Source organism: Geotrypetes seraphini, chromosome 2 (genome assembly GCF_902459505.1).
Source record: "Geotrypetes seraphini chromosome 2, aGeoSer1.1, whole genome shotgun sequence".
In the NCBI taxonomy this organism is placed as follows: domain Eukaryota; kingdom Metazoa; phylum Chordata; class Amphibia; order Gymnophiona; family Dermophiidae; genus Geotrypetes; species Geotrypetes seraphini.
The window spans coordinates 288923483-288938193 of NC_047085.1; the positions used below are offsets into that span (position 1 = coordinate 288923483).

At 39.9% G+C, this 14711-nt stretch overlaps 1 protein-coding gene across 1 annotated transcript in view; it reads right to left on the reverse strand.

Annotated features, from left to right (window-relative positions):
* SDHA (succinate dehydrogenase complex flavoprotein subunit A) overlaps positions 1–14711 on the reverse strand; it is a 214168-nt gene that overhangs the window by 23656 nt on the left and 175801 nt on the right. The window contains exon 13 of the mRNA XM_033929796.1: positions 10037–10167. Within this exon, the coding sequence (XP_033785687.1) occupies positions 10037–10167 (131 nt within the window). The remainder of the gene's footprint in view (positions 1–10036; positions 10168–14711) is intronic.

Here is a 14711-nt window from a genome sequence, read left to right on the forward strand (position 1 = left end):
ATGATCTAAAGTCCCTACTTTACGATTACAATGCCAGCATCTATTAGACTTTGAACTATTTAACTTTTGTAGTCTAACTGGGGTCCAAAACGCTCTATGTGGAAAAAAAACCAAGTTTGTCTCATAGATGCAGACACTGTACATCTCATCCTCCAAGACCAAATTTGTGGCCATTGAGATGCTGAAATTTGATGCTTAATTCATATTTATCTCTATCTTTACCTCTGTCTTTATATTTTTTCTTTATTTTTCATAAATTGTTTCTTCAGGTACTTTAGTTAGATTGTGAGCCTTTGGGACAGTTAGGGAAATTTTCCAAGTACCTATCTTATTTATTTTTATCTATTGTATCTTTGTAATGCATCATTTTTGTAAACCGCTTAGAAACCTCACGGTTATTAGCGGTATTTAAGAATTAAATTAAATTAAATTAAATAAATAAATAATCTCAATGCTCCCAAATATCTCTAAGACCATTTTTGGGTTTCTTTTTGACAGATTCACTTATAATTTTATACCTCTGTGCGGCCTGGTGTCCCAGAAAGTCCGCCTGAAACCATAGAAATTCCAGACTATATTGCGTATTCAGATTTTTCCATTCAGGGAACCCTACCTGAATGGCCTGCTTCAGTTGCAACCACCTAAAACTTTGTGATTTATTAAGACCATATTTATGCTGCAACTGTGAAAAATCAAGCAGTACACCATTTAAAATATCATTTAAAGTCCTTATTCCTGCAATCATCCAATGCTTCCAGATGATCTTAAATCTGCCAATTTGAATCTTGGGATTTAGCCATATGATTTGATTTGTTGATTTACTAATAGGAATATTTGTTAGATTGCTGACAAATTGTAAGGTTTTCCATGTGTCCATTAAAATTCTGTTATACAGTCTAGGCATCTTGATACTAAGGACATGACAAAGATGTAAAGGACAAAAAATGAACCCTACAAAAAGGGAGGTAGAAAAATCACAAAACTAGAAAAACCTCCCAAACCCCAAGAAAAGAAAATGACTAGGGGAAAGAGACAAAGACCAACTGAAAACTCAATCAACTATTAAGTATTTAAGCGGGAGAGCCCTCAGTCACACAGCCACCACTGGGAGATCCCAGGGAAAAGCTGATGCGGGTTTACACCCAGAAGAGTATTGACTGCGAAACATCCCCGGGCTCTCTCCGCATAATAAGTGAATAAATAAAGTACAACAATAAAGTGCAATATGTGTGAAAAAATATAATTAAGTAAAAAAACACACCAATAAATTAAGTTGAGATTTGTCTCTATCCCCTAATCAGGGGGCAAAAAGGAAAATGAGTGTCCAAATCTAACCAAGCCGAACACAAACTAGAAGAACTTAGCTTCTCCGTGTGTGAGCAGTCAGCGAATGATAGCTTTGTCCTACGGGACTCCGTTTCGGGGGTGCACAATGGCCATTTTCTACCTCGCTTTCCAAGCTGTGTCGGAGAAACTGAGAGACCCAGCGCAGTCAAGTTCCTGAAGAAGGGGGTGTGCACCACCGAAACGGAGTCCCGTAGGATGAAGCTATCATTCGCTGACTGCTCACACACGGAGAAGCTAAGTTCTTCTAGTTTGTTTTCGGCTTGGTTAGATTTGGACACTCATTTTCCTTTTGGCCCCCTGATTAGGGGATAGAGACAAATCTCAACTTAATTTATTGGTGTGTTTTTTTACTTAATTATATTTTTTCACACATATTGCACTTTATTGTTGCACTTTATTTATTCACTTATTATGCGGAGAGAGCCCGGGGATGTTTCGCAGTCAACACTCTTCTGGGTGTAAACCCGCGTCAGCTTTTCCCTGGGATCTCCCAGTGGTGGCTGTGTGACTGAGGGCTCTCCCGCTTAAATACTTAATAGTTGATTGAGTTTTCAGTTGGTCTTTGTCTCTTTCCCCTAGTCATTTTCTTTTCTTGGGGTTTGGGAGGTTTTTCTAGTTTTAAAGATGTAAAGGAAACATGAGTCGCCATTCCAAATATAACCAATCTGGGGTGTAATCATTGAGCTCAGGGAGGACCCAATACATACCTTGGTGTAAAATATAGGCTTGATGGTACCTATAAAAGTTTGGAAAATTTACTCCGCCCTCCTTAATTGGTTTTTGTAAAGATACTAGAGCGATTCTAGGAGTTTTACCTAGCCAAACAAATTTTGTAAGAATAGAATTCAATTTTTTATAAAAAGACCCCTGAAAAAAAACTGGTATCATTCCCATTGGATAACAAACCACAGGCAATATCATCATTTTAACAGTTTGAACTCTCCCCCACCAAGACAAATGCAAAGGATTCCACTGCTCACACATTTCTGTTACCTTTATTAATATAAATTTTTCATTCTCTTTCACTGTATCTTCTAGTGTGTTTTTAATCCAAATACCTAAATATTTTAGTCCATCCTCCTTCCATACAAATGAGAATGTATCAAACAAACTTTTTGTACAATGTACATTAAGTGGAAGAATTTCAGATTTACTCCAATTTATCTTATATCCTGAGGATTTTCCAAATTTTTCTATCAATTCTAACAAACATGGAATGGTTATTCTTGGATTTCTCAAATGAAGTAATATATCATCTGCATATGCAGAGACTTTATATTCCCAATCTTTATGGGGAATACCCTGTATTCCCTTTGCCTGTTGAATAGCTAATAATAAGGGTTCTAAAACAATATCAAAGAGCAAAGGAGATAGTGGACAACCCTGCCTAACTCCCCTATGCAAGTTAAAATGTTCTGATGAATTATTATTAATATATAATCTTGCCATAGGGGAGCTATACAAAGTTTGAATCATTTGTATAAATCCTGAACCTAAACCAAACCAATCCAATGCCTGATAAATGAATGTCCATTCCACTCTATCAAAGGCTTTCTCTGCATCTAAAGATACAATAAAAGCTGGATCATTCATGTCTTTTGTTAAATTTAATGTGTGAAAAGCCAGTCTGGTATTATTAGATGAATGTCTGTTCGCAACAAATCCAGTTTGATGTACATCAATGATAAAAGGGAGAGCCTTAACCAACCGCATTGCCAATGCTTTAGCTGATAATTTTCCATCCACATTGATTAAAGAAATAGGCCTGGAATTTGAAACCAAAGTAGGATCTTTATTTGGCTTTGGCAAAACAATAGTCAAGGATTCTGTCATAGTACCTGTAGTGCAACCTTTACTTAGTTGAGACTGATATAAATTTAATAATTGGGGTAATAAAGAAGTTTGAAATGATTTACAAAACTCCACTGTAAAACCAACCCCACCTGGAGCGGATCCAACTCTAAGAGATTTCAATGCTGTTTCTAATTCTTCTAAACTTTTTTTTATGGGATCAGGAATTTTCGGACCATCAATAAGTTTTAAAAATTCTAAACCATCTTGTGTTTTATCAGCATAAGACTCAGAAGAATACAGGTCTTTGTAAAAATTTAAAAATTGACTTAAAATAATTCCGATCCGAGTGTGTGTATTTCCTTTTTCATCCTTAATTGCTATAATTTTTGTTCTTCTTTTCTTTGCTTTAAGATAGTTTGCCAGTAATCTTCCCGCCTTATTTGAATTTCCATAATACAGGGTTTGCTGGGAAAATAAATCTTTCCTTACTAATTTTGAATATAACTCATTATATTTACCCTTTGCTTTTAAAAGAGTCTGTAAAGTGTCTTGTTTCCATTTATCAACTAATTTAGATTCCAAATATTTAATTTCTTTTTCCAAATAAGAAAATTGTTTTCCAAGTTGTTTAATATATGCAGAATATGAAATAATATTACCTTTAAATGCATCCCATAATATTTCTTTGCTAATATCTTCTGAAGTATTTATTTGAAAAAAATTCAATTATCTTCAATTTAAACTCTTCAAGGAAGATTGAATCCGCAACCAATGTATTATCAAACCTCCATACTGATCTATTTTTATCCTTATCTTCAAGTTTAAAATCAATCCACACCCATGATCAGATAAAATAATTGGATCAATGGAAGCTTGTGTCACTTGTACCAGTGAATTTGATACAAAAATATAATCTATTCTTGAAAAGGACTTATGAACATGTGAACAAAAAGAAAATTCCTGATCATTAAAATGAAGTATTCACCATATATCTTTCAAATCACAAGATTGCACCAAATTATCTAACCCTAATGATTTTATATTTTTACTTGGTTTTTTATCCATAAAAGGATCCATTACACAATTAAAATCTCCAGCTACAACTAAATTAGAAGCAGCTAGTGGGAGTAATAATTGTTGTATATTCTTAAAAAAATTCAATTTGGTTCGAATTAGGGGCATATACATTAAATAAAGCCAAGGTATTATTTCCCATGCTCATTTCTACATTAATCCACCTTCCTAAGGGATCAAAATCTATCATTTGAAAAGAAGCTGAACATTTTTTATTTATTAAGATGGCAACCCCGTCTTTTTTTCCAACTGCAGGGGCAAAAAAACAATGTTCCACCCAATCCTCTTCGAGTTTCTTTGATTCTATAGCCGAAAGATGCGTCTCTTGTATATAATATGTCAGCCCTTTGTTTTTTCAAGAATGCAAGCATTTTTTTCCTTTTTACTGGGTGATTGAGGCCATTAACGTTAAGTGAAAATATTTTAACCTCCATTGTATATATTAATTATAATAGAACTCTTCCATTTATCATAGAATAAAGTAAATATTAAAATATGAATATACACCATTTTCCACATTATTTCATCTTGCATAATACACCTCATCAATTCATTCCTATCCCCTTTACTATCTCTCATCCCTCCCTTACCCTCCCTAAATAATGACAATGAAGACTTGGAACCGCACATATAAGATCAGGTAAATCAAGATAAATCCCCAAAAGACCACAAATATAAATCAATTTTATATTAAAATATTCAAGTTTATATTAATCTTATTTGTAATACAATATGAAACCACAATCAATAAACCCTTGACATCTACTATCATTTTACTTTAAATCAGTGGTAAAGATTATATCTACTTAAATAAAATAAGATCAGCCCCTAGGAATTTTCACAAATATAACTTTTCAATTATAAATCAAATTAATGCTGAAATATATTTCTTTAGTAGTTTTAATAAGTAAAATAAGTTATTATATATAATATTATTTCCATAAATATTATTCATTGTTTATTTGACCTGATAAATTAATTTATTTTATCATAATAAATATATTAAATCAATAGTTAATCCATCTTATTCAAGAGAACAAAATAAAATTAATATGAGCCGAATACCCTTAGGAATAAAATGTAATATACATTCAATTACTTAATAAAATAAATCCTACATCATGAAAAATTTCATTTAAGTTCCTTTCCATGAAAACAGTGAACCTAAGGTTATTAGAAGCAAGTAAGCAAGTATGCAGAATCTATCCTTTGTCAATTCATATATCTTTAAAAACTGTCATTCTTCTGTAGACTTAAAATACTCAGTCAAGGGATCACAGTTCAGAATTTTCAATTTTTGCAGAGAATCTTCCAAAGCCGGCTGTCTTCTTGTGAAATTATCCAGTTACAAAGTTCTGCAGTGTAAAGTCATCTTACGATGTCCATATAAACCCCATAGACTTACGTCTTCAGTTTAATAGGAACTTACCTCTCTTTGTTTTCAAGTGCTCTCATATAATTTCTTATTTACTCATATGATCAGTTCACATTGACCACAATTCACTTTGGAGATAATTTGAACTGTTTGGCACAGTTGGCATAGCACAGAGTGTTGTATGTGTCATCATATCTGCGGGAGGAAGGGCTGATAGCTACAAATCCATACGGCAAATTCCTCCAATGAACATCTTTAGTGATCACATCAGCTTGCTATTCCAATATTATATTTTACAACAAATCTTCCAAAGCCGGTTGTCTTCCTTCCATAGTATCCAAATCAAAAGCTCTGTAGTTCAGAGCATTTTCACCATGACCACATAATTCTAACAATACTATGCTTGCATTTTGTTTCATTCCTCACTTCAAGCATTTCAACAACAGCATCCTTCAGGTTCCCATTCTATAGCCAACATTCTTTAACCGTTTCGAATCAAATATATTTATAAAATAAACTGTCATATTTTATAGTACTCAAGAATCAAAATAAAACAAAAATTAAAATAAACTATATCATTGAGCCTGTCATTACACATTCATTAGCTGTTCCCGTTGACTCAGATACACTTCATTATTCAGGATTGTCAAAGCTAAATGATTTATTATCCACCGTTACCTTCATAATAGCAAGATATATTAAGCCATATTTTGCTCCAATTTCTCTTAGATTCGGTCTTAAATCAAGAAATTGTTTTCTCCTTTCTGCTGTAGATTTTGCGAAGTCTGGCACTAGGTGGATTCTTGCATCTTGACATTGCAAGTTTTGATTTTCTTTTGCCAGACATATAATCTCTAATGCATGTTGATGTCGTAAAAGTTTAAAGATTAGCGGGCGGGGACCAACAAATTTATCCGGTCTTCTCATTGGCACCCTGTGTGCAAGCTCAATTTCTACCGGAAACTTTGTTTTTATGGGCAGGACTTTCAGAAGAAAATTTTCCAAAAAGGAAATCGGATTCCCATTCTCTACCCCCTCCGGTAAGCCTAATATTCTTAAATTGCTCCTTCTCATTTTGTTCGAGCAATCTTCCAACTCCTTGGTAAGCAGTGCGATTTTCTCTCTGTCTATTTTGAACTGTTTCCTTTCAGTTTCAAAACTCTCTACTTTCTTTTCTAGTCTGTTTACTTTAATTTCCAATATCTCAGTTCTCTTGTTTAAAGTAGATACTTCCTCTTGTAAATCGTTCAGTTTCTTCGAGTTCATCAGCACAATTTCTTTAATCTCTTTAATTTCCTTAAGTATTTCCACATCGCACTTACGTTCCTTTGGTAGTGGAGCCTTTGATGGAGTTACCGGTTCGGGTTTTGACCTTCTAACACTGTCAGCATTAGATATCGCAGCTTCAGCTTTACTTTGCTTTCCTGAAGCCATTTTCCTTATATCTTCTGTTTTAACGGCAATTTTAAATTTTTTTTTATATTATTTTTTGTTTTTTTAAATGTCTGTAACAGCAGGAGCTCTCTCTTTACCCGACCATTCGCATGCACCACCAAGCCAAGTTCAATAGAGATTTTTAGAACAGTCAGAAGGGCATGACACAGCAAAACATTCATTCATTCAGTAATTCAATATACTTCAATAGGAGATTACCAAAAATTCACAGGTAATGAAATCCAAAGTAAAGGAATCCGAAAACAAAAACAAGCATGAAAAGAAGCCTTCAGTTTTATCTTAATTGGGGGAAGTATTAGTCCGAGATGATCTTAACATCCACAGAAAAAGATAAAGGATAAGTAAAGAATTGAGATAAGCTCCAACACCTGTATACAAAATACACTGTCAACATCAAAATTTCATTCCACTTGTGACTGGTAACCAACTATGGTCAAATGCAGAGGAATTATACAGTATGATCTGATTTTTTGCACTGTATAGTATTCCATTGTTTCATTTTACCAAAACTGAATACATTTTAGAATGGTATACCTGCTAGCAGAGAATTACAATGTCCCAATCTATTTAGAATTAAGGCATGCATTAAAAATATCAGTGCTCCTAAAATCCAAAAAAGGTCAGAGATCTACCTAAGTGCAAAAAAAAATAAAAAAAATTTATCTACAAATGTGCATAAAGTAACATGGTTTCCATGTTAGTCTACTTTAAAGGTAATATGTGGTAGAAAAGGACATTAATCTAGATCACCACCTAGTGATTCAAAACAGACTCCATAGCCAGACCACAGTACCTAAAATGTAAAGCTTTCCCTATCTGCTTGATAAATTTAGTGAAAGTCCTTCTGGAGATCTGCATCTTTTTGGTAGAGGAAATGCATTTGGTGGGATGCCATACGACTCTGGAGCAAATAATGTGGTTTCAAGATCTGAATCAGTGACTCGTTGAGAAAGATCAGAATCAATATCTGCAACTTCAGGAGAATCTCTATATGACGGAGGAGGATGCTTCCTAGTCTGAGGAGTACAATGACTGATAATGTCGAGCAGAACTCCTTCGATGACATTGGTACCGGTCCATTGGAAGGAGGGATTTGACCAGAAGAAGGTCCCAGAGCAGGCCTGCGATATTGCCTCTTTGGCAACAAAGCTTCTAAGAGGCAGGTAGGTCGGGGTGGGAGGTGCAAAGGGACCAACTCAGTAGGGGAGTCGCAGTTTGGTTTTTGTCTTTTGACCAGTGATTGCAAGGGAGGGAGGGGGAGGCCTGCTGGTTAGGAGGGAAGCAATTCGTGGCATATCTTTTACTGTAGGGACAAAGCCCTTCACCTCTTTTGCAGGGCAGTGAAGACTTGTTCCCGTGCCTTCGGCAAATGGCCAATTTTTAATCCCCCATTTCTGCGGGTTTGCCGTGGGTTACCACGGGAAACGGTCCCCGTGTCATTCTCTACCACTAGCCTTGGACTGGACTGTCCAGGCAAAGAGCACACCAGCCAAAAAGGCTGGCAACCATCGTCAGGACCACCTAATCCGAGATCCAGAGGAGAAGACCCTTGGACAGGGAAAGAGTACGCAACCACCAGGCTAGAATGTTACAAACCTCCGCCATCCAGGGGAGCAGGGCATACAACAGATCTCACTGAGGACTCCAGTGGGAAATAAGCACATCCTGCAGTGGGCGCAGCTGGGCCCTGGTCCACGGAACCAAATCAATCGTTGCCACCATAGACCTCAGGACCTGAAGGTACTGCCAGGCAGTTGGGACTGGAGTTTCCAGAAAGGCCTGGATTAAATGGCGAAGCTTTTCCCGGTGGAACACCTTGTTCTGACCTGTGACGAAGTGAACCTCCAGGTACTCCTAAGTCCTGCATTGGTTCTAGGTGACTCTTGCGGAAGTTTATCACCCAGCCTAGGCATTGAAGCAGCCAGATGTCTTGGCGAACCGTCAGATGCCCCTTGGACTCCATCAGAACCTGGATTAATCAGTCTAGATACAGGTGGACCAGAACTCCGAGTGTCCGCAGATGGGCTGCCACCACCACCATCACATTGGGGAAGATCCTAGGCGCCATCACCAACCTGAAAGGTAGTGCCACAAATTGGTAATGCTGCTGCAGAACGTGGAACCTCAGATATCTCCTGTGTTCAAGCTTCTCTGGACCCGACAGAGGCCTAAGAACTCCCCCGGAGCCACAGAGGCGACCACCGAGTGCACCGTCTCCATTTTGAGGGCCGCACTGACCACCTTGAGGTCTGGGATTGGTCTCCAAACTTCAAAGCCTCGCTCTGGCACGATAGAGTATATCGAGCATCTGCCCGAGCCCAAGTTGTGCTCCAGAACGGGCTCTATAGCTGCACTGCTCAGCAATCTTTGAACCGTCACCTCCATCTGGGCTGCCTTTTCTGGCCTCTCCGCTGGGGAGTCCACAAAGAGCTCTGCCAGAGGCCAGTGAAACTTGAGCTTGTATAACACGAGCAGAAAAGACTAGCTCCTACTTTCTCACTTGTAGGAATGCAAATGAATACCTGAGGACAGGCCTGAGATAAGAGGGGAGGGTCTAAAATATTATGTAAATGAGGCTTCCTACAAGCAGTCTCACGACTATAGATGCATAACCTACTGGTCCAGGAATAGAGCAGGATTTTTCAAGAATTGTTATTATACTTGGGGGGGGGGGAGGGTCACAAACTCTCAGTACTGCACATATATTTACTTACCATCCTACTTAGGTATGGTGGTGGAGTGATACGGTTTTCCCTTCTTCCCCTTATAGGCCAGACAATGGAATTTTTACCTTTATCTGGGGGGGCAAAAATTACAGTTTTCCTCTCCACTACAACCTAGGGACAAACACCCTGAATATGATAACAGATTTCAATTTTCTGCTGTGGCTATCACTTACAAACCCTGCCTGAGAAGTAGGTCGGTCCAATTTAATCAGGATCTCTGGTATGGCAGTGTAAAGTGCTTGTCTAGTTTTTTTCACATTTCTACCTTGTAGTCTTCTCTGGCATGAGCACCTCGACTTTCTTTACGAGCTTCAGCACCATAAATAGTCTGAAGAGCACACAGCATCAAATTTTGCAGCTCCAAGGTCTCCGCTAAATCTGTATTCCAAACAATACCTACACAAAACAGAATTATATTATTAAATTTATAATCTGTTTAATAAATACAGGAAGCATGCCTTAGTGATTTACAAAGAGTCCAGTTCATCAAACTTTGAATCAAGTTTCACCTGTTGTTTTCAAGAGTTTTTTGAAATCTATCAGCCTAAAAGAAGTCTGAGATCAGAAAACAGTATGAAATTATGTTTGGAAGGTAATATGTTAAACTCCCATATTAAGATTGGTGTGACTATGTTATCTGTAGCAGGTGTAAAGCTGTGGAATACCCTGCCAAGAATTTTGCATTTGTGTGCTGCTAGAATGAATTTTAAGAAAATGTTAAAAACTCAACTGTTTGTAAAGGCTTTTTTGAGTTGAAATTTTATATTCAAACTGGATTTGAAGATTTCTGATGTTTATCGACCATTTTTAAGAGTGTTGATTTTTAACAACTGAATTATGTATGTTTGTTTAACATTTTATGCTTGTTACTATGGAAACCATATAGGTAATATATGGTATATAAATTTTTAAATAAATAATTCCAGCACTTTAAATTAATAAGAGTTACTAAAAAAATAATAATTGCTTTCTGATGGTCTGTTTTCTGGAATATTGCAAACTGCACTGGCCATTTTTATTTATTATATACTAGTCGTTAAGCCCGTTACATTAAAGGGTGCTAGAATTTATGTCTGTCTGTATTTTTCTGTCTCTTTCCTCCCTCCATTTCCCTGTGTAGCGCTGTCTCTGCTTTCTTCCTCAGTCTGCACTCTCAAGCTGTAACATTACTGCTTAGCTTTTTCTCCCTGCAAGCATCTCTGCTCTCTTTTAGAGAGCTGCACGGGAACGGGGATGACGGGAATCCTGCGGGTTCCCCCTTCAGGTCACGGGGATCCCGTGGGGACGCCCCCTAAGGTCGCGGGAATCTCGTGGGGACGCCCCCTAGGGTCGCGGGGATCTCGTGGGGACGCCCCCTAGGGTCGCGGGGATCCCATTGGGACACCCCCTAGGGTCGCGGGATTCCTGCGGGGCTGGATGTACTAAGTCGCGCGGCTTTTCTCCCTACCTGCTCTGCTTGCAGCACAGAGCTGAACGGAAGTCTTCCCGACGTCAGCGCTGACGTCGGGAAGACTTCCGTTCGGCTCTGTGCTGCAAGCAGAGCAGGTAGGGAGAAGGAGAGTAGCCTCGCGGCTCGAGTGGCTACCAAGGGAGGGGGCGGTCCACCCCGGTGCAGCACAGCCGGCCAGGTCCCCTTACTTTTGTGGCGCTTCCCCAACCGACCGACAACAGCCCCGGTCCGACAAATCTCCCTGCCCTTAATCGCGAATCTAAATTACCTTCTTACAGCAGCTGTAAGGAAATTTAGATTCGCGGTTAAGGGCAGGGAGGTTTGTCAGACCGGGGCTGTTGTCGGTCGGTCGGTCGAGGAAGCGCCACAAAAGTAAGGGGACCTGGCCGGCTGTGCTGCACCCGGGGCGGGGAAGAAGGACGCTGAAAGCACTGGGGAAGACAAAGGGGTGGAGAAGGACGCTGAAAGGCCATGGGGAAGACGGGGGGGGGAGAGAAGGACGCTGAAAGGACATGGGAAAGACAGAGGGGGGAGAAGGACGCTGACAGGACATGGGGAAGACGGGGGGGAGAAGGACACTGAAAGCACATGGGGAAGACAAAGGGGTGGAGAAGGACGCTGAAAGGACATGGGGAAGACGGGGATGGGTGGTTGGGGTGGATAAGGACGCTGAAAGGACATGGGGAAGACAGAGGGGGGAGAAGGACACTGAAAGCACATGTGGAAGACAGAGGGGGGAGAAGGACGCTGAAAGGAAATGGGGAAGAGAGAGTGGGGAGAAGACGCTGGCAGGGAAGAAGACAGAGATGCCAGACTATGAGGGGAGCGGAGGGAAGAAGATGGGTGCCAGACCAATTTGGAAGGGGGGAGAAAGGGAGAGGCACAGTAACAGAGCAAATGGAAGACGCAGAAGGAAGAAGGACAGTGGATGGAAGGAACTGAATGAGAATATAGGAAAGCAGAAACCAGGCAACAAAGGTAGGAAAAGAATTCTATTTCTTGTTTTTTTTTTGCTTCAGGATAAAGTAGTATATTAGTTGTGTTGATAAAAATTTATAAACAAAAGAGGCTCTGGTAAAAACCTGTTTACAAAGTATGTATTCTTCCCAATTAATATTTCCAAATTAATAAAGTCTTTTTGCATAATTAAATGAAATAACTATTTCTGAAGTTTATAGGGATGGGCGGGGACGGAAGGATTCCTCACGGGGACGGGCGGGGACGGAAGGATTCCTCGCGGGGACGGGCGGGGACGGAGGGATTCCTCACGGGGACGGGCGGGATTCCTCACGGGGACGGGTGGGATTCCTGTCCCCGTGCAACTCTCTACTCTCTTTCTCATCCCCAGTCTCTTTGCTATTTTTCTCTTCTTGCAGGGGTCTCTGCTCTCTTTTCTCTATATGTTCCTGATTCCTGCAAACTTCTGTTTTCTCTGTATGCTCTTGATCCTGTGTTTCCCTGTAGGTGTCTCTTCCTTTTTTTTTTATTCCTTCTTCACGTATGGTTGATTTATTAAAAGTTTTTATATTTTTCCTATTTGTTGCATGCCTGTCTCCTTGGCCGTTGTATGTTTCTCTTTTTTTGCTTTCTGTGTTTGTTTGTGTTTTTTTGCTGATTGTCTACTTGGTCGCTGTCAGTCTGTCTGTCTCATTGGCTGCTGTATGTCTTTTTTTCCTGAATTTATCCTTGGGCATTGTATTTGTTATTTTTTTCTGTTTGTCTCCTTGGCTGTTTGTATTTTTTTTTTTTTTGCTGTCTCCTTGCCCACTATCTCTCTGTCTGTCTACTTGGACGCTGTATGTAAGTATGTCTGTATTTTTTTTTGTTGATGTCTCCTTGGCTGCTGTATGTCTGTTTGTCATTTTTTTCCTGTGTCTCTCTCTCCTTGTCCTCTGTGTTTTGTTATTTTTTCAGTCTGTCTCTTTAGCCCCCTGTCCTTCTGTGAGTGTCTGTGTGTCTCTCTCTCCTTGTCCTCTGTGTTTTGTTATTTTTTCAATCTGTCTCTTTAGCCCCCTGTCCTTCTGTGACTGTTTGTGTGTCTGTCTCTCCTTGTCCACTGTTGTTTGTTTGTTTTTTTTCAATCTCTCTTTAGCTCCTGATCCCCTCTCACTGACCCTTGCGACTGCATGTTATTCCGGCTAGGTTTCCATGGCAACCCTGCTCGCGGGTCTGTGAGTGTAGGGCCGTTTTGTTATTTCCTCGTGGGAAGCTGTCCGGGTCTGGCAGCGCCGTGTAGGGCGGAAATGGGGAGGCGGGCCTGAGCACCAGCCAGGCAGCTCGCGCCGCCGGCCCCCAGGAGCCCAAGGCCAGCGGCGGGGGAGGCAGGGACATGCCTGGCGTGCCATGGCGCAGGAGGAACGGAGATCGGCGGCTGGCTGCGGTCCAGCTTGTGGAGGCGATCGGCTGGTGACGTATAAGCGCGCATGCGCACTCCTTCGGCCACAGACCTACAGCGCATGGAACACGCAGATAGGAGTGCGCATGCGCGGTTAGCTTTTTATTATATAGGACTAGAATAGAAATATATAATAAAATAAAAAAGAACTATAGTACTTTATTATGAAAGAGAAAAATTAATTTGCCTTTCGTCCTAGTTAGTTTCAGGGATAGTCAAATTTTTCATGTTAATAGGTACATGAAGTCAACTTATACAAAAGCAGAGAGAAAATTAATTTATTTTGAACCAGGGGTGTAGGCAAACACCCAATTTTGAGTAGGCCTCTGTCTGGAATCTTCCCACCCCACCCTCAATGCCATTCTGGACTCACAATGTGTCTCCCCAGTCTGTCAACTCCCTTCCATCCCAACCCCCTCACAGGCAGTCCAGGCTCTCAATTCCCCTCCCCCCCCTTCAAAAAAAAAAAAATCTGTGTATTTTTTAAATGCCACTTCGCTCATAGTGACTGATGCAAGCTGCTCAGTGCTGGGTCACAGTCTTCCCTCTGATGCAATTTCCTGTTATCACATAGGCAAAAATACATCATAAGGAAAACTGAGCCAGCGCTAAGCAGCTTGCATCGGTCAATACTTACTGCCGTAGAAGTGGTATTTAAAAGGTATATGAAGGGAGAGATAATGGGAGTTTTCTATTGGTAGAGCTTAGGGATCCCAGCCAGCCACATCATAGGTCTTCAGCAACTAGCTATGCCACTGTTTTGGACCCACTAAGGCCTGGATGCACTAAACTCACCGTGTCTCTAAAAGATCATCACTAAACCAGGTTTAGGAACAGGTTTAGGGCTGACCTTATTTTACTGACCGATGTACACAATGGCTCACCGTAGGCTTTTCACATACATCATCTGCTTGTATACTGATCTACCTGGGGTCCATGAGGATCAGATAAAAATTAACATCTATTCACTATACAGCCCAGCACCATTATTATATTCTCTCGGATAACGAGAGTAGATGTAGTAGTAGTAGTAGATCTATTTTAATTTGCACAACAGGATTATATTTCATAATTATGTGTGGCCATTACTTTTTG